The sequence below is a fragment of the Bacillus rossius genome, chromosome 14 (genome assembly GCF_032445375.1).
Source record: "Bacillus rossius redtenbacheri isolate Brsri chromosome 14, Brsri_v3, whole genome shotgun sequence".
Classification (NCBI taxonomy): Eukaryota; Metazoa; Arthropoda; class Insecta; order Phasmatodea; family Bacillidae; genus Bacillus; species Bacillus rossius.
Window position 1 is genome coordinate 24,608 of NC_086341.1, and position 23,234 is coordinate 47,841.

The following is a 23,234-nucleotide window of genomic DNA, read 5'->3' on the forward strand; positions in this document are numbered from 1 at the left end:
TTTATAAGGGCCTACATAGTTTTTTTTTATTTATAATGATTATTGTTACAAATGAATGGTAACTTAACCAATATTTAAATTTTTTATGTATTTTGATGGAAAAAATTTATGATTGAATATGTAACCAATGAAGCTATTAAATCAAATAATTTTACTTTCAGTTTTCAAGGCCTACTTAAATTATATCTATTTGTTTCTGAATACTATAAGTTTTTAGTAAATATACATTTTTTCTGTGAAATGAACATTCTGTTTTCTTCATTAAATTCACATTCATCTTACCAGCACTAGTTCATCATTAGACCCATCTGTGCGAGTAAGATGACAACTTTGCATACAAAAAATTTACAAGAGGGTTAATTTTACTTGCATATGATATAGAAACATCAAATATTAGCATTTCCCAGAGGCTAGAAATCAAGGAATAACCGTATGTTCACCATCTTACCCTCCCTTCCCTTACAGTCTTCTTATTTTATCGCCAGCCTTGAAGTCACTGTCGTAATTATCATATGCTTGATCAGAATAACTTTATTTAACACACAGTTTCCAGATGTTTGGTCTCAGGGTATCATTACAGTCTTCATTAATGTCAATTTCAAGTGCTGCTTCTATATTGTCCTCAATTTCGCGGATGCGACTATTTGTTGGTGTAAAAATTTTTTTCATTTCCCATGAAGATGCTACTTTCTTAGTTAGCTTTCAGTTTCTAGGATAGTGTTGTTATCATTAGTATTTTCACATTCTTCGTGATCATTATATTCTATTAATATTTTGTCTTCATCCCACTTCCTTGGTGTGGAAGACTCATTCTTGTCATATATTATTCAGCTTCGTTTTACAGATCTTGTATATTCAGTATATCATGATGCCAAAGGATGCTGGAATGTAAAATGCTATATTATTTATATTATTTTTTTAGCTCAAATTTCTCATGAGACCTGATAATGAATTGTAAATAACGATTGTGTCGTGAAGTATCGGGCAGTATGCCGTCGTGTTAAGTGGCACACCAACTTTTGTACATATTTCCAACCTACAATCAATCATGGCATTGTGAATAAATTTGTCTTGCTTGCTTAAAAACAAAAAACAAAAAAAAGTAGTGGGACCATTGATTTATAGGTATCTGTACTCAGGATTGGTTAAGTTTCATGTGGACCCCGCACCCCTGGGCCCTGGTTGCAGAACTCGATGCGGAGGATGAGGAGGTCCACGCCCCGGCGCGCCAGATGCCGGACCGCCTGGACGCCATCAGTCGTGCCACCAAGTTCTCCAAGGACGAGATCCGCTACGTGTATCGTGCCTTCAAGGCCGAGTGCCCCAGCGGCGTCATCACTGAGCCCACCTTCAAGCACATCTTCGCCAAGTTCTTCCCACTTGGAGGTAGCGTGCATCGTCAGTGTGTGGCCAGGGTACTCCCCGCGTCATTGTGGGTTCAATCCCGTCTCAAGTTTACGAGCACCTTGGAGGTATCCAAGATACTTCAAGTCCACTACAAGCTTGGAGGTTCTGTCGCCTTAAGCCACTGTGCAAAACTGTGCGAGGTAAAACACCGAAAAACTAACTTACATGTTATGAGATAAAATCCATACATTACTAATTAACCACATGTATTCATAAAATTTTAAAGGTTTTTTTTTCACACACATATACATTTTTAATACAGAAGTCACAAGCAGAATTTTAAATATCCTGAAGTGGAAGTAGAAATCATAATAGGATAACCCCAAAATAAATACCTTGCAAAAGCACTGCTGTATGCCGAAAACTTTGCCTGGATTTTTTAATTATTTTGGATTGTAAAGTTATTTTTACTTAAATTCATGTGTAATTTTTTTCTTTAATTAAAATTTATATGAAACTATTATAAATTTATAACTATTCCAATCAAGCCAATCTCTGAACTAGTAATGTCATGTTTTACAACTGCATCCTTTCTTTGTACTGTTGGTAAAATGTAAACAAGCCAACAAGGACTTTAGGACAGATGGGGATGTGAAACAGCACAACTCATTCCACAACATGACATTTATTTCCAAGTGATAGGTTACACAACAAAGTAAACATATGATTCTCATGATACAGACGGACTTGCTGTTATTCAGGAACCTCCTAAGTTGTGTCTTAAGCCTGACAACAAATAAAGGGATGACATTAATATTAATCAATATCTTAACATTTTAGCATACAAACAATACAGGGAAAAACTGTACTGACATTCAGAATTAAGAACGCAGACATTAATTTACCACTACTTTGCAGTATACTGCAAGAGCTACGTTTTTATTTCCGTTCACGTCGGGTTGATTCTTAGGTAGCGAGTCACTTCCCTTCCCCTCCTTACTCCCTCCCCTCCTCTTTTGTGTCTGCAAACTCCCCTTGATTCTGTCTGGTAGTGCACATGCTCCCCTCACCCCCACCTTCAGGAAATATTTTCCTTCTGCGGATGTATTTCTTCTTTACACCATATGTACTCTTTATTTAACTCGGCTCGTTCTTGTGCATTTCGTTTTTGAGGCTGACAGTAAGCTACGCGGAGTGCTGTGGAGACGATCATGGACAAGTGAAACATTCACTGCTTATCTGGTGATCCTATCTTAAGGAGCGAAACGATGTACATGCCTTATAATGTGTAACACTCAATTCAATATGTCATTGTTTTACTCCTCAGCACGTGAAGTTTCCTCTGACTGAGTTACATTCTTTGTTTATATGATCATTGTACGCTTCAACTTGTTTGGCTGAGACACAAATTACCAAAAAAACAAATTACTTGCGAGTAGTACACATTCATTGACTAAACCTAGTGTCCTGTTTACTTTATTTACTCTTTACTTTCTCTATTCAAACAATATTAGTGATTCTGAAGCCAATGTTGGCAGCCACTGCAAATTGTGCTCGCCCGAACCATAGACATATGGTTGAAGTCCTCGTAATGATCTGTGGGGTCGGTAATCACATAACATCATTCAGTGATGTCCAGGACTGCCAGGTTCCGCAACTAGTGGTTTCCCACCACTCGTGGCCCCCTCTTCTCAAGCCACCGGCAGCAAGTTACACTCGCTTGTGGTCCATTCATCTCGGGTCGCTTGCTCCGAGTCCCACTCTCTCTTCCCAGCCAGTGCGTTGCCTCGGAGGCCTCCAACCACCTATATGGTGCTTGTTACTCGCTCCACCCGAACCGCAGCGTGTGGCAGCGAGCCTCGCTCACACTCGTTTCCCTGGGCGGCAGGGAGTCAATCTCACCGCTGGTCCACTTATTCCCCTGCGGTGCGTTAAACACAGCGAGTGACTGTAGACCTGGCTCCCACTCATTGCCTCTGAGAATTTGAGAAAGGAATCGGACATGGCCCAAAGGAACCATTCCAGGATTCACTTGGGTGATTTTGCGAAGCCATGGCTTGAGGGATCAGTATTCGAACACAAGTCCTTTCGAATAAAAGACAAACTATTTAATGTTGTGCTACCACTTATAATAATACAAGAAAATGCATTAGAAAATCCTAAATTATTATTTTTTGTTAAAATGCAGGGCCATTGAGAGAAACTAAGGGCCCAGGAGAAAATAATTGTTGTCGTCTCATCCCCTCCCCTACCTTTTCACAATAATTAATGTATAGCTTTTTCAACCTCACTAGTAATATAAAATTAATGATTGTAAACTTTATTATGGCCATAACTGTGAATGTGAAGCGCAGTTATTTCATAACTTGTATATTAGCAATTATCTTCTGATTTTGTACTACATTCAAATAAAGCCCATCCATTTAAAAATCATAAAATTCAACTAGGAAGGAAGGGGGGGAGGGGGGCAATCCTGCTGCTCAGTCTCAAGATTGTGGGTTCCCTTTCCTCCTTACACAGTGATCACCTCTCGATGGCCCAGGTCACATGTTCTATATCGCTGATACAATGGTGTCTATAAGCAGAAAGATGACTGACTACATTCCTTCAATGATTTGAACTTCTCTGAGGTGGAATTGTGTGCTTGCAGATTCCAGCCAGTATGCACACTACATCTTCACGACTCTGGACCGCAGCCAGACAGGCACTGTCACCTTCCGCGACCTCATGGCTGGCCTGTCCATGATCATGAAGGGCACGCTGCAGGAGCGACTCTGCTGGGCATTCTCGTGAGTTAGCACCTCTGCTCTAGCTGCTGATAGTTCTCATGAGTTGGCACCACTGCCATTGCCACTATGCATTCTTGTGAGTTTGCACCACTGCCCTTGTCGCTGGGCGTTCTCGTGAGTTGGCACCACTGGCCATGTTTCTGTGTGTATTTGAGAAATTGTACCACTGCCATTGCCAGTTGATATTGCTTTAATTGAACAGAGGCATCGTAACAAGCACGTAGGATGCATAATTTTATTAAGCTTCTTTAGTCCCTCACTCTTCCCCAATAATATTCCTATATTTTTTTTAATGTGTAAAATAAAATTGGTAGTATAAAACCTTTAAGTCTATATTTAATTTTTATGCATAATAATTTATTCTTATAGTATTAAATCAATGCACAGCATGTTAAATAGTAATTCCACTTAAACTCTGGCAGCTACAAGATTATAATTTTACAAGTTGTTTTTTTACGACTGTGCACACTGAAAGTCCAGGCAAAGTCTTGCGTGATGATTGTATTTGCCACTCTCTGGCCCGATGATGTGACGTGTGTGTGCGTGCGTGTGCACAGGCTGTACGATGTGAACCGCGATGGCTTCATCACACGGCAGGAGATGCTCGAAGTGATCTCGGCCATATACAGCCTGTTGGGCGATAAGCGCGATCGCCCACGAAAGTCCACCCTCACGCATGTCAACAGCATCTTCCAGGTTCGCTTCTCATTTAAATCATCATTTTAACAAACTCCATTGCTAGTTTGCTCTGCATGTCATAGAGCTGAAAAATGGACAAAGATGATGAATACACAAACACATAGAAAACAAGCTAAAATCAGCCAACCTCCCTCATTCTGGTCTTAGTCACACATGGGCAACTTTTTCTGTCATGTTTCAGAAACTGGATCTCAACAACGACGGAGTCATCACAATCGATGAATTCATCGACTACTGTTCCAAGGTACATCACATGCACAGGCACAAACTTATAATTGATACAATTTGCTCAAAGAAAAACTTTCCGTTATGAAATAGTACGTTATCAGAGATGTACTGGTAAAGTATTGTACTGTCTAAGAATATTATATTATAAAAGCCACCGGATCAATTACAATTGCTTCAGTAGAAAGGTAAGTGATTATAAAAAAATTATACATTCAGTCAAGTAAATAACAATTGTTATTTTATTTGACAAACACATTAATGCTATCCAATATTTTTTTTGCTTTAAATAAAAAATATGTTTTTCCTTTTTAATTAGTGTACATTCAAAGTGGAACACAAAATTGGTGTACATTCAAAGTGGTGGCATGGTGTACATTCAAAGTGGAACACAAAAAAAAAATATTTTCATGGAGTACCGCATTGACCTGAAAACATTCTGACATTGAATATAGACCAACCTATCTATTCAATACCCTAAAATAGGAATATTTGATAAACCCCAGTTATAACAGTTACAAGTTACGCTTATAACCCACTGATGCGACCATTTGTTGTATTTGTTTTTGTGGTTATACACTTCATTACGAGACACGCACAGTGAGAAATTCTCCACACAAACCAACAGAACAAATGGCAGCATATCACAATATGTTCCAGTCGTATTCGACTGGACATGTATCTTTGTTTACAAGCATAATTCTAATATGCATTACAAATTAGTTGTTAAAATAAATTATATTTATTTATAGTACTTGCATTAATGTTTTGTACTTTTTGTTTACAAAATTAATAAAAACAAATGACAGTACAGATGATCCAGAAAATATAACTATAAACACTATCACTACTTTACTGTATAATTAAATGGACAAAATTTTATTATTATAAACAACTGTATTTTGTTTTATCATTGGGAGTTATTGTAGAATTAATTTTGAAATAATTGCTCATGTACTCATGGTACATGAGTATCAATGCCCAAGTTATTTTTCCTCAGAGGGTACGATGACAGGCACATCTAGCTTCTGAGCTTACTCCGCCATGTACATTGTCTCTGTTCCAGGACGAGAACATAATCGCTTCTTTCTCCGTGTTTGACGACCTGTGGTAATGCGCTGTCAGCATGTCGAAAGGTGCTCGCACGTAACTTGATGGTCCAAAAATGTTGTAACAGATGTTATATTTTGTGTAACAAAACAATATTTTATATTGCAATAATGGAGAGCGTGTTCTTTCCTATTTTTTTAAAAATCATTTATTTATAGATAAAATAGATGAATCAGGTTTTAACACATTTTAAGATACTAAAATATGTTGTGATTGATGTAAAAATGGTTTTTTTGTATGTTAGATAGCAATGTATGTGGTGTGCAATAAATATGCTGAGTTCAATCTGCATTTCATTTAAAGTTTGTGATCCACATGTGGCAAAAACATTCGCCGATGCCATAGGTAATTTGAAACGACTGGATGTTTTTGTAAAGAGAAAAGCTCGTGATGACCAAAAGTGTCTATACAGACCAGAGAAAATGTAATGAAATTTGTTTACTTCGCATTTTCTAAATAGTTTTTATGAAATTGACTAGGCTTGGAGTTATTTACCTCAATTCCAATTGGAGACTTAACCACAGTGTGTGCATTAATGGTTTCAGTCCAAAACATTCATTTAGCATAGTGACAATTTTCGTAACACACCAGTTCTTGATTAAAAGTATTTATTTCTTACATGAATTGAGAATGATATGTTAACTTGTCTTCTATTTTTACCAGATAAATCACATGAGTTACACGTAAAGATAAAATTCTTACCTAAAAAAATATTAGATTTTTTATTAAGTTTCTACACGGTGTTAAGTATTTCATCTGGGAAAGTTTGCTATCGTGTAACAGTGTTAAGTGCCACACTATGTTAATTAATGGGCCCAAACACTTGGTTAGACTCAGTCCTAGAGCGAGACATTGCCTATTTGGCAGATTCCCTATGGCTTTTTAAGGACTCTATATCCTGCCCTACTCTAAGTGACGAGGATGCTATGGTAACTCAAACGCAGGCTGAGTAAGTGGGATCTCAAGGCATTCCACACCCCTTAACCTGAATCCCTGCAGAAACACGTCTGCTCTCTGGCAGGAATAAACAGTGGTCGGCATATATACTCATATAGACATATAAATGCCTGTCATGAGATACATTAAATAACATATTATATTTATTAATTATATAAATGTTTGGATGTAGGAAGCCTATCGTGTTTGCCTGTGCTGTCATCATTGTGTCCAGAACATCTGTTTAGACATATAACATTATTACACACAATTTTTTTTTATAAAACACAAGCTATGACGATATTATACAGAAACAATATTAATACTTAATAACTAAGTAATTAAATAAAACAATTACAAATTATATTAATGTGAATTCTGATGGTACTGTCCAAACATAATCAAATATGAATGTTGTGATAGAATAACAACTTTATTATTGTAGATACTTAATACATGAAGGTTTCCAGGAAGGTTTCTAGGAAGTGAGGGGGCAAAAACAAGGAGGAAATTGTAAGAAGAGGACAACAAAGAGATGCATGCAATCTACAAGTGTGAGAATTTTGGAATGAAAGAGAGAGGTTCCATTTAAAATGGAAATAAGTGTACAATACCTACTATATGTACCCATAGTTACTTACAGAGCAGAGATGCTGGGAGGGTCAGAGCAATAGAAATTAAGTTTATGAGGAGTATTTTGGCAGTTATGTGGTGAGACAAGATCAGGAGTACAGGACTTGAATGAGATCACTGAAAAAGCAAGAATGAGATGGTATGACTATGTTCAGAGAATGGGAAAAGAGAGGCTGCCAAGGAAAATGATGAAGTTAAAGTACACAGGAAGAAGACCCCAAGGAAGATTAAGGAGGAGGTGGGAAGAGCAGGTAGTTAAAGAAGTGCAGGAGAGAGAAGACTGGATTAGAGTGAAGGATGAGAAATGGTTAAGTAACAGAAGATGATAGATGATTATGGATGATGATGATGATGATGATAATTGATGATTGATTTGATCGATTTGATGTATGATAGATTATGACTGATTAGATGTTGATTGATGGGATGAATAATGATTGATAGATTGATGATATTATTATTTAAATGTTAAAACCCTGAAGAATAACTCAAAAACCAGACACACTGAATAACACAGCCGGCCTGCTGTTTAAACAGACTCAGCACGCACGAAGGCGGTGACCATCACACAAGCAATAAACATGGCACAACAGGCTCGAGGAAAGATGTTAATTGGTAACAATAGCTTATAATGTGTCGGTTACATTTCTGAATCACCTCAATAAAACTCCTTTGTAAATGTACACCGTACTTTCTAAACACAGCAAACCAAAAACCTTAATTCACTTACATGATTAACTCGTAAATTATTGAAAGTTTATTTAATTTAAACATACATAACATTTGTTAGTTTATAGGATAAGCTTAACAGAAAAATATGCAAGTCACATTATCTTCTATTTTTCATAATTTTATTCATAAATAAACATTTTACTTCGTGTAAACAATAAGTTATAACAAAAAAACTATAACACTTTTAAGATGGGATTTTGTTTATGGAAAAACTGCCTAAGTAAATTTTCCCAAAACATATTTTCGAACTAGTGGAAAACAGCGGCCAGAAGTATCTCCTGTCAGTGTGTGAGGGGCTCAGATGCACTCCAATACTAATATCTTGTCTTGATATGCTTGCGGCTGGGAGTGTACTTTCACATGACCGACATGGAGAAATAATGTCTACTGCCTCCGGTGTCTTGTGCACTCTCAGCATTACGAATCTACAATGCAGACGGCCATACATTTTCCCTCACAATTTGTTCTTACAATAGTCTTTTCATGGAAACTGTAATACAGTTACAATCTCATAACAATAGTTCTCTTGCAGTGTCACTGCAAGCTTAGACAGTGCTCTCGTAAGAGTGCTCGCATCACCTTCTTTATTTTCTGTATAATTCATTTTTCTTCTGAAAATGTGAATAATATGTTAATAATAATCCATACTACCATACTAATATTATAAATGCAAAAGTAACTCAATCTGTATGTTACCTTTTCATGCCTAAACCACTGAACCAATTTTGATAAATTTTGGTATAAAAATAGATTGGACTTTGGAGAAAGACATAAGCTACTTTTTGTCATTAAAATAAAATTTGAAGTGGGTGAAATAGGGGATGAAAGTTTGTATGGGGAATAAATAATTTCTTTTTTTTTTCTCTCTTTCACGCCTCAATGGCTCAACAGATTTGAGTGAAATTTGACACGCAGCTAGCTCACCTCATATCCTGAAATAAGACAAAGACTACATATAATTATGAAAGTTCATCATAAGGGAGTGAAAAAGAGGTAAATTCAGATTTATAATAGAAAGTCATAGGAGGTAGGTAATAGAGATACTATAAGTGAGTGTGTATTATTTCTCTATGTCTGCCACACGGTCATGTACAACCTTCTCCTTGGTAAGTTTTCTTTGAGTGCCGATAGATTGCATTACAAACACCCGTTGCCATGGAGACAAATCAATAAAAATGCTTGTTTTTTTTTTTTGTTTGTTTTAAGTTTGGTTTGCTGTATTTTTGTTGTATGTTTAACTTATAAAGTTAGAAATCTTTACACATTTTTTTCTTCAATTCTATGAAGAAAGTCAATATTTAGTGTCATTTTATGTATGGTATATGTTTAACCTATAAAGTCAGAAATTTGGACATTTTTCCATCTCAATTAAGAAAAGCAATACCTATTTACTGTTATTTTACGTATTTTGTATGTTTAACCTATAAAGTAATAAATGTTGATTTTATCGTGATCCTGGTCCGGACTTTAGTACAAAGTTATACCTACTTTAAATAAAATAGTTTTGTTCATTTGTTGTAGTTTTCATATATGTAATTTCTTAATAGGAAGGTAGGTAAAGTAACCTACTTAGTTATTTTTCTGTCTGATTCTTATTAAGTAGTTAGTGAGTAGACTTGAGATTTCTGTAAAACGTTAGATAGCTTCATTGTAGGAAAAAAATTTTCTTACACTTATTTTTGTTCTTTTTAAGGTACCTACTGATGCCGATATGCCTCGCAAGAGTAAATCTAATCTAGCATGTAGCTCTATCCAAGCTCGAGCTATGAAAGTAGCTATAAACCAAGAATCTGAGGAGCAGATTAAGCCCCGGCAGATTTTATATGCAGAGTGTACGCAGTTAAAAGGGCTGCCGCGACCTTAGAGCAGACTCAAGCCCGTCAGGTTTTAGATGCCGAGCGACATACATCATCGATAGCTGCATAGACGCCTGAAGAAACCCAAAGACGAAGTGTTTCAAATGCTGAACGGCAGACCGGAAGGAGACATGCGTTTACAATGAGTAAATGTAAGTTGTTTCAAGATGCCACTTTTGATTATAACCCATTTATTGATTATAATAACCATCAATTATTTCTCATACATAGGGAGAATGGATGAAAAATGTATATACATTGTAAGCTTTCAAGTGGAAAGAAGAAACTTCGGGTATTTTGCTTTAATTCGCGGAAAATATATCATCCTGTGTTCAGCCCGAGCAACACCGGGTACTGCATCCAGTCATCAATCTAAATTACAAAACATTCTTGTCCTTAATAGCCAGCTTCCTCAGCAGTGCACTTGAAAGTAAAAAATCTAAATTTTTCCTTCCCACGAATACAGTTGTCTTAGCTAGAGGCCATGTATAGGATAAGACTGATTATATAAAATACACATGTCAATGATTATTACTAACAAGAAGAAGAGCTCTCTGGTTTTGGTGTGTTCCGGCGTGGTGCCCCCACTGTCTCATGACGCCCGTCAGAAGAGCCTCTTCTGTATGATGTACACAACGCAGGCAAGGAAGAAGGCAAACGCGAAGAACAACAAAACCTTGTCCGTGAACTCTCGACGGCCATACTTATCGAGCAGCTTGCTGGACTGCAAGATGACGCTTCCTGTCGTCAACAGCTCCTGCTGTGTGTCGTGCACATTGCTCGACGAGTTCACTGGAACATTTATTTTCTCTTTGAGTCGTAACGTCTTGTCAACATCCAAGTCATTACAGACAATTGAGTACAACTACACAGTGCTGCCAACTTGAAGGCACACCTATCATTAATCACAATCACGCATACAACAGAATACATGTAAAGCCAATGCGATAAACTTCATGTCAAATACTATGCTCTACAAAATAATTAAAACTCACCAATATTTTGTAACAAGCTATTAAGTCTATTAAAAAACTGAAAAATTACACATGTTTGTGCAAAACACTCAATTATTAAAAAGCAAGATAATTTAGGGAATAAATATTGATGAGGTATTTCACAAATGTTTTTTTTTATTAGATGAGCAACATGAGCGATAGATGAGTGGCTGAATAAATAACACTCCATAAATCCGTAACTGGACTCCCAAATCAATAATACATGGCAGCAATGCAGAGACATAGAGGAAGGAATTGGACGTGGTCTAAAGTTAGACACAATACGAATAACATTGCCCAGAGTAATCTCGGAGAACCATTAAACTGAAAAGAGAATAGCCAGACTGGAATTCGAACCCAGGTCTCCTGGCATGCGAGTCACGTGTGTTACCACTGCGTCACCAACAGAGGCAATGTCATTGCGCATCTCCATTGCCCCGAGCGGTGCACAGTCGAAGGTGGTGACAGACAACTGCCAGGCCCACCAAGAATGCAGTGGGCATTGCAGTGGGGCAATCCATGCCACTGATTCCCATTTTCATCTCATCGGTCCTCATTGCCTCTAAGGCCAGTATTCAAAGACATAAAAATGAGGGTTTAGGTGTTGAATAGTACCCTAACCATATTCCAAGTGCACAAAACCACTCCCAAACCCTTAGATAGGTCACGGCCAGTCCCTTATTGTTTAGGGAATGGATTCTGGTGTCCTATCCATGACCTATCTGTTGCCCAAACTTCAATGCATGACCAGAGCTCATGTTTTCTGTGATTTTTTCCAGATGGCAGACCCACGTCTGGCACCATTAACACTTATATAGTCACTTTCGTAAACATTTCAAACATTCGTGAACTTTATGGTGGCGAAACTATCCTGGAATAAATTTTGTTTACATTAATTGTCATAAAAAGAAATATCAAAACTTAAAAAGTACTTGAGAAAATGAGAAAGATGGTTCCATTTTGTTGCGATGGTGCTGCTATCTCTAAGATTTTTGCCGAAACAATTGTATCAATGGATGTGAAACATCCTCTGAAGAATACGTAGGAATGTGTTTCTAGCCTCACACAGGGCACCGTTTATTAGAACGGTTGCTGTTCTGTTTCCTTACTGGAATTTGGTTTGGACACATTCTGGAATATGCCACACGAGTTAGGTTATGGTTGTATTCTAACAAGGCAATGCTTATTCATTACTTTTACTTTACCCGAACGTCTTGGAATACCAATAGCCCAATTCCAAAGAGACATTAGGCTGTAATTCAGTCACATACACACTCTTCTCCCAAGCCCTATTTAGTAAAAGGACCAACAACTTCAAAATGTATTTTTAAAATGTCCTAAATTCATATTTGTTACAGACAACATTACCAAAATGCTATTGGTTTTATTAAAGCTACAATATACACATAATGCTAAACCGGTCAATTATTGAGGCATGTTGAACAGTTATATGACCAAAATTATTTCTAAAATATCCTTGCAAGTAATCTCTATCAACAACTTGAAGTGGTAATATAACACAGTACATGTAAACGCAAATATACTTATGATAACTAAGGTGGAAAAAATTGATTTAAAAGTTTTAGTATTAAGTAGAGCCACCTGTTTGCTGTGATAATAAATGGCAGATGTCGTCAATTTTTTTTGTTGATTTCGGTGTATTTTTCGTCATTTTTAAAACTGATTTCGGTGTATTTTTCATCATTTTTAAAACTAATTTTGGTAAAATTTTCATCACTTTTAGAATTTTTTTTCTTTTTAATGCTTTTTTTATTTCTTTTTAAAAATTCAGGTTATTTGTGATCTTTAAAATTTTTAGTTTTATTGAAGTCATGCAGAAAAAACAAGAATTTAAAAATTACTTAAATCACCAGCACCTGGGAAAAGTAATGAATGTCAGGAATGTTATATAATTAGGCCTATGGCATTTCCTACATTTGGATAGAATTTCAGGAATTTAAAACCAGATATGTTAAAAATATTATGATAATTTAGGTTTTATTCGGTTTTATTTAGGTACAGAAAGCACTTCAGTTCTTGTGTATTGAAATGTTATGCTCATTGACTGGAATTTAATTTTTTTTACAAATTTTAGTGTAGTTTCAAGTTTCTGTGAAAACAATAATAAAAAAACCATGAAGTATGTAAATCAAAGGATGTTTTTAAAAGTAGGCCTACCTTCAATGTACTTGTTCATCCAATCCCTTAATTTAGGATGATCAAGTTTCTCTAAAGGAATATTGGCTTCCATGAAAGCACAAACTGTTGACATAACAAATTCTTGTTTGTCTTCTTTAGCCTTTTTCGTGCGGGAAATTACGTCGGTGAGTGAAATCTGACGTTTGACACCTGACGTATTTGCTGCTTCAGATTCTTTGCAGCTTGTGTGAACGCTTTATTCTTTTTGTGGAAAGCGCTGCCATTAATGTGTTTCAAAAACGTATCCTTCCTGGCCCACTCGATGCGCACGTTACAATACTTCGTGCGAGAATTCTTTCTCGCGGTCGTAAATTGTAACCACCATTATGAACGTTTTATTTTGTAACGTTACATTAAACCTTCGTAGACTACACGCAGTCAACAAAGCAAACAGTAAACAAGCAGATCTACGACGAGACTAAATAATCACAGAATAACAACACCGCAAGACTCCCGACATTCGACTAAATACTACTAACCAAATAAATATATTAAATTGACGAATCGTTCTCGCACGTCCAGTAGGCAACTGTTGGAGTTGGAGAACGTGTTTCAACTTCAAATTGCTCGCATTTAAGTTCTCACAACTTCGAACTTTCTCTTTGCACCTTACCTACCTAACGACATGAACCTGAACCTAACCCAGTCAGACAGAGGTCTCGTAATTGTCACGTAAACAAAAACCCGTCGATTCTTTAGCACGAACATGACATCGGTATTTATCGAGCGTAAGCAGTTTTCGTTATTCTGTTGTTTGCAAATGGTAGTTTTTTGTGGACAGCAACGAGCTAGTCGACGAAATATTGATATAATCGATATATCTCACGTTAACATGGTCTGATTGACTTATAGCGCTCAATCTAATAAAAGTAAACACAACAGCGAGAGGAATACGTTCATTTCGTGATTTTTTCGCGTTTTATCGGCATCGCGGTAAATTTCGCACAAATTCCTAGATTATGGCGAAAATTTCATGATTTCGTGCGCTGCGAAAAACAGGTGGCTCTAGTATTAAGTTATCGCTGAAAATGAAGGTGGTCGTGGACCATTCCGCTAGCATTTGTTTCTCCACGCTGCAGGAAAATTCTGGGCAGGCTGATTATAGCTAGTCTGTTTGTATGTGATGACGGGAACACATGTCTGTGTCCACAATATCTGATTCGATATCTGGGCTCACCTGTGCACCACTGTGTTAATGTTTTGTTTAGATTATCTTTTAGTATCATCGTTAGAGAGGGTGAAAAATCGTAAAAACGATATAGCCGCGAATTAAAGCGACTCGTTAATTACTTGCGATTAAATGCAAAAATCCCATATTCCTGCGAATTGACACTAAAAAGTCTCGTAAACACTTTGCTGGGCAAAACTAACATAAAAATACATTTTACAATAATTTTTCATGGAAATTTTGACATTTTAAATGGTAATTTTTCACGTAGATGTAATCAAACCTTAATATTTACTCTAGAAACAAACCACGCCACCATATTGCCAAAGAATTGCTGCCAACACTTTTTTCGGCATTGTCAACAACTTTACAAACAATACGAGAGAAATTAAATGTGGCCGCAGTATATTCTCTCTATGAAATTATCGAAGTTACTGCGTACGAGTAGTGTCGTTGAATCTCGTACGCAACGGTACTACGTCATTTGATATATCGATTGACGATTCTCGATGTATTTCCGTAGCGCCATTTGCTACAGTACACATACGGTGCAGCTTATCTATGCGGTGCAGTAAACCTTTGCTTTGTTTTTACCGTTGGTTTTTACGCTGGTTGCCAACAAAGTGTAGTTTGTGCGGATTTTTGTTATAGTGCTCACATTTTACCATACAGTAATTGTTTTTACGTGTTTATGATAATATGGGGCGGACCAAGTCCGTTTCCGTACATTCGCGTGCATCGGAATATAAGGGCCATCATTTTTAAGTTAGCAATATGAATATTTTGATGTACAAGCCGTGCAACCTTCGCATCAACTGGGAGAAAAAGGATACGTCGGATAAACATATTAAAACATCGGGTCACATTGACAGACTCCAGCAATTTTCTGAACAAGATGACAGGAAACGACCGGCAACATTAACAACCACACTGCATAACAAAAAAAAAAGCAAAAATTGACAAAAAGGAATTTATTGAAGAGACTGTGAAAATATTTCTCAAGGCTAATATCCCTCTTAGAAAAATCGATGATCCGGCTGTAAGGGAATACATCAACAAGTACATTCCTGGTTCTGGGGACTAAGAAAAAATTATGTCCCTGTGGTTGGTGAAGCGCTTATAAAATTCTTTAATTTTGATAATAAATGCTATAAAAATGCTACAAGTAAATATTTGAATGCTATAAATGACCAGAATAAATGCTATTTTTCACCCTCTCTAATCATCGTTGGTTTGTCTGCTTGTTCTGTGTTATCGTCACTCTCAGCAAACTGTGTTAGTGTGTGCCGTGATATTCTTTTCTAACTAATTGCTTCCATGAAATTCTCTGTGCTGTCTAGTCATTCACACATTTGACCTGAGCTGATATTGGCTTGCTTATCTGTGTATTTGGTATTCATCTTCCTTGTGAATGCAGTAAACACCAGCAAGAGGCTCTCTCTGCGAGGACTCACCCAGGGAGTCCAGCGTGCCGGCGCTGCGCTGCGCGGTCTCCGCCAGGTTCTTGCTGATGGAGAGCAACTGGTCCGTGACACTCGACGATGCCTTCACCAGGCCCTCCTTGTCCCGGCGCTGCCTGCAACAGTCGCACGCTACTGCACTGACTCGGGACCTTCGCATTGCCATGATTCACATGTGGTTAGGTGTGAGTAATTACAAAAGCCACTCCCTGAGTGTGTTAACACATTGGTTTGCATTATAGTGAGAGGAGTCAAGTGAAAAATTAAGATCTAGAGATGATAAAACATGAAAATTAAAGAAAAAAGAGCTCTAGTATAGGTAAAATAATTAATGCAAATTTACATTTGATGCAACAATTTAAGTATTATGATGAAGTATGTTCTGACACATATATTCTTCGTAGTAAAAAGATAAATTGCTTAAGAAACTACTTACCTGCACTTTTAAAACTTCTATCCTCAAAGTTTTTTGCAAACAAAGTTTAATGCCGTCATACTGCTATACTTCCCACGATGGCGAAGGAAACAAAAAGTCAAAAAAAGAACTACATTGAAATGCACCTTATGACAGAAAAATACTGTTAAATTAAGAAAGCATGTTACACAATAGTGTAAATACAGCTCTAAGGAAGGAAAGGGAACCACACACCAGAACGCACGCTATGCGAAGTTCTTATATCATGACTTGTCCGACCTGACACTAGGAGCCAGAAGGCAGTCACATGACCGAGAGGGGTACTGACCTGTGCCTCAGGGCGACCTCCTCTCCCGCAGCATCCAGCAGCTCTTCCTTGTCTGCGCGGTCCAGACTGAGCAGGCACGCTACGTTCGCCTTGCGGAAGGCTGCATACGAGCTGCAACAATATTGCATCATCCCGGGTCACAACAGGAATTACACCGTCTACAACACAAACTAAAGTTCTTTGTTGTCCAGGTTTTGTATAACTGTAAGGTAACTACCATTCAGTATAGTGTTGGCCCTATTCTCGTTTTGCAATGATCGACTAATACTCAGTATGACAGAATTTATGATCACGAGTTATATACCGAACAGTTACAGACTTCTTGGCTAGGATGTTTTGTTGCCTTAAGCCTTTGTTATGTACCTAAAAGTAAAACATTTAGCCTATACAAAAGTATTTAAGTGTATGGTTGTCTGCTATTTGCGACACAACACATAACCTACTATTTATTGATGGATAGTGAATTTAAAAGAAAATATATAGTCACTGAAATGGAAGTGAATTTAGCTTGAAGGTCTAGCTGACATGGGGGTCAGAGACGATGCAAGGTGATGAGCACTGACGAAATGCATGTGTAGGGGAAATCAACCTGTGAACAGTAACGTCAGCCATATTCCTCACATGTGAAAAATCTGTGTTGGCAATACTGACAGAATCGTCTCATTGTTTACATTCATACAAAAATATTTTACAGAGAAATCCCAATAATTGTTAATTTTAGAATACTAGTTATGGCACCAAAAATTATTTATTTCACATCTCGCTATTGATGCTTTTGTACTGTTTAATGCAACTTAAAAGACTTTCACTATCAAATATTGGCACTCTAGGTATTGTGGAAATTTCTTGTGAATTGGACCTCATTTGCGAAACAATTTTCACTTAACACGACTTCAAGAAAATCTTTTGTGTCAAATGGCATAAGTACCACCACAGCTCAGAATAAATACTGAAACAGTGGTACAGCAAAAAAATGATTTGATTTTTGGGACATTTATGGTTCAAACCCCGTACTGGCTGACCTGATTTCATTATTTGATTGGTTGTCGAAACTCTCCAGTTGAGTGCTGGGCTGGTTCCTTATCACAAAACATGGCCCATTGTTTCCTTCAGTTATATTCATTGTGTTGTTGTTATATTTTGTTTCTAATAAACTCCTTGTTGATGAGACGTAAAGCCAGAGATACACACAAACGAGGAAATTTTATGTATTTTATTGTATAGTATAGTGTTTATACAGCTGGAGTATTGCAGGTGCCACAGCCAAGCTGTTCTGAAAAGCTGGAAACTGACTGTCATGATGTTGCACTCAGATGGTAACTAACATTTTTAAAAACCCTGCTTAATGTCTGCCATTATTTCACAGTGAATTGTTCTGCACATATGGCCATCACACTTACGGTAATGTTCTTACAGCACGGCTTTTCAGTAATGCAACAATAAAATTTCTGAAAATACTTTTTTCAAACACTAGAGACATTACTGTATTTACCCTGAAAAAAATGTCTTTATATTCCTACTTACTGGTTTCTGAGAGATCACAGTTTTTAGCTTACAACACAATACCTGTGCATTGTCGTGGCCGCCAGCATTTTTGTTTTTACCATGCTATATTAGGTAGCCTGAGCAGTGATGTGGCTGCCACCACTGTGTTGTAGTTCATCAACTTTATTCTATGGCTCTTGATATACAAATTTAAAAAATGCTTGAGTACCTACTGTGCTTCCAAACCCAAGCATCAACCCTCAACAGGTATTTTTTGTAGCAGTACTTTGCATCTCCGTTCTGTTAAAAATTAAATTTCAAAAAAAAAAAATTTAAAAAAACCTTGTAGAGAGTTGACCTATATTAATCTAAAACCCACTAGGAAAATCCTTGCGGCAAAAGTAGATCATTTTAATCATTGTTAAATATGTATTGAAAACTACAGTGGTTGAAGATGGTAATCATTAGGAGTGAGCTGTACATTTTGCACAGGGTATTTACATTCTATTAAAATGATTACCAGCAAATATCTGAACATCCCAATAAAATGTGTACCAAAGCCTATAATATTGAAGTCCTACTCAAAACTTACACAGGTTTGCCTAATAAATTTGGGCTCAATTTCCATTTTAATTGAACATGATAACTGATGTAGTGTATAAACATACACTTAGTCATGTAAAGTCAATAAATATTATTGCAGACTGCTGATGTATTATTCCTTGTGACAGTTTCACACAATGACTTTTCGAGAGGAGCTATTGTACAAAGAAAGGATACAGTTGCAAAAAAAAAAAAAAATAATTATCTTAAATAAGTCAGAGATTTGTCTTGGAATACAGAACCTTAGTAGTTCCATACAACTTTAGATGAGATAAAAGTTTAACACATGTAATTAATCAAACACAAATACACTCTCCTAGAAACCCCCCCTGCTGGAGCCGTGCTTGGTTCGACAGTATTACAACTGTCCTCCTCTGTGGCAGTCGCAAGGCCAGGAGAGTTGGTGCACCTGGTGAGCTGCTGCCTGTGGCCCTCCACTTCCTCCAGCAGAGCTGCCCGAGCGGACGGCTTGTCTTCGTCTCGTGCCAGGGCTTCCAGTTGGTTGATGTGCTGGCGGAGCGTGGCCAGCTTGGCCCGCCCCTCGCTGTTCAGCTCATTCAGCAGCTCCCGTGGCCCGCAGCAGTGGTTTATGTCCTGAGAGGGCACACCTTTTACATCTCTGCACTGCACATATGGGCCTAGTGAGTTATCATCCAAGACTGTAAACTGCTACGAACACAAAGTTTTACAATGATAGCAAATAGGGTTTTGATTAGAAAAATTCAATTTATAATTAATTAACGTAACTTTCATAATACAATATGCATCATGTAAAATATTTGGAAGTTAAAAAAGATGCAAAGAAATATGGATATCGTTTAACCCTATACATTATATTAGTATTAAATTAGTATTGACACACTGATAGTGTTCTGATTAAATTTAATATTTAAAAAATAATAACTTACCTGTATTAGAGCTTTGACTAATAAATTGACGTTTACAATCTCCCGACGAATATGATTTAAAACATAATTTTCAGTCATTGTAATAGAGTTATCTAGCACCCCTAGCAGAGATATCTCTGTGATACAATACGAAAACAAACATACATTTTACAGCTGGTAAACTAGTAGACGATTTAAAAAGGAAAACAGACATTCGTGTTTTGATCTGAACCTGCCAACAAAACCTTTTTGGTTTGGATTGTTGGCACTTACTTATAGACTACTTTCCCTTTTGTATTAGTAGCACTGGCGCACAAGAACAATTTTTTTTTTTTTGCAGGTTAAACTTTAAACATCCAGAAAAATTATAAGCTATTAAATAAAATAAAATAATGAGTATCAAAACCTTTTCCATCCAAAGAGTTTTAGTTGATACAAGAAATCATTAATAAGTTTCAATCTTTAGAAAACGAAATAAAGTCGACAGTTAGAATAGAACAAGGAAGGAGATGGTAGTTAGTGGATCAACGACCATTAGTGGATGATAGAATCGGAAAGTATCCGTTTATAAAGCTTGGTATGTCAATTTAACCTTTATCCACGATACTACGATTGGAAAACAGAATCGAAAATGAAGTGATTTGCTCACTTTGACAGTGAATTTATTTGGGGATTATTTTACCAGTGAATTTATTCTACTCTAAATATCAATTTAAATAATTCCTCAATAAATTTAAATATTTATAATGGCGAAGCATCATCCCGATCTTATATTTTGCAGGAAACAACCTGGCGTTGGTAAGTTGCATGGAAATAAATTGTTACTTATCTTTTGAATAGATGTAATTTTGAGTTATGATAAAATTACAGTAATTTTGAATTTTAGGCAGTATCTTATAAAAACAATTAGGGGTAAACAATCTTTATAGTCCTAATGAATGTTGGTTATCTAGCTTTTTCAAAATTGTAATTGATTGGTTGTAGTTGCAATTGAGCTTTTACCTGGTGGTAAGGAGTCCTCCTTTCTCACTCACCTCCCCCCTTAATCTTCCCCTAGAGTTCCATTCAGGTTAACTTTCAAGCGTCGCGGCTTTTCAGTAAATAAAAATATACATTTTTTTGAACACTAAAGGTTATCATCTATTTACCCTACAAACAGTGTTTTTTTAATTCGTACTGGTTTCTAAAAAATTACTATTTGTAGGTCACAGTAGATAGCCTATGCAGTAACACGGCCATCACCATGTTGTGCTTTATGTTTTATTAATGCAGCCAAGATTGTTTTCCACGAGCGATTGGTCTGATCATCTGTGCTTGCTATAGTGATGTTAATGTGTTGTTAATTACTAGTGTAACGCCAAGACTGTTTTCAACAAGATATTGGCGTAGCGGAGACTATTTTCAAAAAGTCTCTGAGGTTTAATGTTGGTACATAATTGTTGGGGTTGAGACTTTTTGATGTGAATTGGTTTCTCACTCTAATTGGCCCCAGACATAACATACTGACATTAAACATCGCTGTCTTTCTTAAAACTGCGTCGAGAAGTTGTATTTCTAAGGATCTCTGGGGAATCACAGAGTCAAGTTTCAGCTAGTATCAAGTTAATAGTAGGGTGGCGACAACACTCAGGCTAAACTCTTGTGGAAAACAGTCTCAGCTGTGCTAAAAAATCACAAAATTAATTTTCAACACTATAGCACGTGCAGGAGATCTGACCAATCTCTCGCCTTGGCTATGCTAATAAGAAATAAAGGACAACAAAGCAACGGCTGCATCTCTGCACAGGCTACCCAATGTAACCTATTAACTGTAATTTCTCAGAAACCCGTAGGAATTCTACACACACTTTTCATTTCAGGGAAAATAAAGGAAAGTCTGGTGTTCCAGAAGACCATTGTTTGAATTTTTTTTTCCTTGTAGAAAAGCTGCTAAATGGTGTGTTGCCCTCTACCCAAATACTCCCTTACTAGATGCCAGCAAGTCGGGTGGCGTCAGACACAGGTGGATCCCTACTGCAGCAACCCACCTATCCCTGCAGCATGGCGGGGTTCAACCTCAGCCGCACACCGCCACGTGGAGCCCGCTCAAGGCATTCTCTACACCGTCCACAACCTGTTCTCCGTCCTTTTAGCATCAGAAACGTTTCACAACAATGTTTCACAAAATCGTTGCATTATACTCCCATCGTGCCCAAAGAAATTCCACTTCAAAAGATAAACTTATGGTGATCCCAAAAAAGTACCACTAATCGATGATGAAGGAAGCAGGCTCAACAGGAGGATGACCTCGCCTGTGTAGACATCACCATACTGTCGTTAGGTAGGCTTGAACTCTCTCCAGTCCATATTCACATTAAAAATTTCTGGCCAGGTTGTGACAACAGCCTACCCCATGTTTTTAAAACAAGAATTCAGTTAGATGGTGTACCCTTAGCACTAACTTTGCTTGTGCTCTAGGAAAGATCTCGTGGATTTGCATTTAAGATAATTCTGAAGGAGTGCCTCTTTTCTGAAAGAAAAACAAAATATTCAAACTCTTTTTCACAATCACACATGTTTTTTAATCATTCTTTTAGTTTAGTTTACCAGTAGTTTACAATTTTAACAAGTGGTTAGGTTGGATACATTTATGTACTTTGAAATAAAATAGTGTAACTGGTTGGTTAGGTTAGGTTAGGTTAGGTTAGCTAAGCTACATTTAAAATTCCTTAAAATGTTTTGTACAACTGGTTAGGTGAGGTTAGCTTAGTTATATTACAAATACTATAAAATAGTAATGATGCCTGGTTACTTTAAGCTAGAAACACTTTAATTTGGTAAGTCTTCACCGACCGATCAAACAATTTTATAGTACTACAGGTAATAAAGTTGCAATGCAAATATAGAATATAAATAGGTAAATATGTAGTTGAGCGGTATTTGCGAAAAAAATGTTAAAAATCTGAACATACTTTTATTATAATGCTCTTTAAATTCCTCTTTTCATTAGAGCCGGCGGAGATAAGAAATTCCAAATACTTTAGGAGATATCGCCATTCTTAATTTTGCTATAGAAGACCTGTGTAATCATTGGACCGTCACAATTTTTGTTATTTTGCCGTGTGTTGAATGCCTAATTAATTAAAATGGTCGATTAGGTGAGGTCAGTTACATTATAAATACTTTGAAACTAAGGTGACATTAAAAATAATGTGAATTAATTTTAATTATTCTTTAGTTTTAAATTATTTATAATGTAACTGACCTGACCTAACCAACCGGGACAAAGGATGGACATTAAAAATAATGTGAATTAATTTTAATTATTCTTTAGTTTTAAATTATTTATAATGTAACTGACCTGACCTAACCAACCGGGACAAAGGAT

At 36.8% G+C, this 23,234-nt stretch overlaps 3 protein-coding genes across 5 annotated transcripts in view; 2 read left to right on the top strand and 1 right to left on the bottom strand.

Annotated features, from left to right (window-relative positions):
- LOC134538942 (Kv channel-interacting protein 4-like) overlaps nucleotides 1–6,455 on the top strand; it is a 27,905-nt gene extending 21,450 nt beyond the window's left edge. Inside the window, exons 3-7 of the mRNA XM_063380557.1 lie at nucleotides 1,189–1,386; nucleotides 3,998–4,136; nucleotides 4,694–4,832; nucleotides 5,017–5,079; nucleotides 6,127–6,455. Of these exons, the coding sequence (XP_063236627.1) occupies nucleotides 1,189–1,386; nucleotides 3,998–4,136; nucleotides 4,694–4,832; nucleotides 5,017–5,079; nucleotides 6,127–6,174 (587 nt within the window). The 3' untranslated portion in view covers nucleotides 6,175–6,455. The remainder of the gene's footprint in view (nucleotides 1–1,188; nucleotides 1,387–3,997; nucleotides 4,137–4,693; nucleotides 4,833–5,016; nucleotides 5,080–6,126) is intronic.
- On the bottom strand, nucleotides 2,017–20,149 carry LOC134538943 (vesicle transport protein SEC20). Of its 2 annotated transcripts, XR_010076234.1 has the most exons (6): nucleotides 19,889–20,121; nucleotides 19,390–19,574; nucleotides 16,893–17,003; nucleotides 16,144–16,265; nucleotides 10,867–11,119; nucleotides 2,017–4,899 (listed from the first exon to the last, which is right to left on the bottom strand). XR_010076234.1 is itself a non-coding variant. In XM_063380558.1 (5 exons), exons 1-5 carry the CDS (start codon nucleotides 19,964–19,966, stop codon nucleotides 10,932–10,934), a joined length of 684 nt encoding a protein of 227 aa, XP_063236628.1. In that variant the 5' UTR covers nucleotides 19,967–20,149; the 3' UTR covers nucleotides 2,017–10,931. The 2 variants fall into 2 exon arrangements, 1 of the variants encoding a protein (XP_063236628.1); XM_063380558.1 differs by having other exon boundaries at nucleotides 2,017–11,119; nucleotides 19,889–20,149.
- A 246-nt stretch (nucleotides 20,150–20,395) lies between these two features.
- The window catches only part of LOC134538945 (PHD finger-like domain-containing protein 5A), a 28,247-nt gene continuing 25,408 nt past the window's right edge, over nucleotides 20,396–23,234 (top strand). The window contains exon 1 of one of the 2 annotated variants that reach the window (XM_063380560.1): nucleotides 20,396–20,665. In XM_063380560.1, the coding sequence (XP_063236630.1) occupies nucleotides 20,614–20,665 (52 nt within the window). In that variant the 5' untranslated portion in view covers nucleotides 20,396–20,613. The remainder of the gene's footprint in view (nucleotides 20,666–23,234) is intronic. The other variant, XM_063380562.1, reaches the window with a different exon arrangement.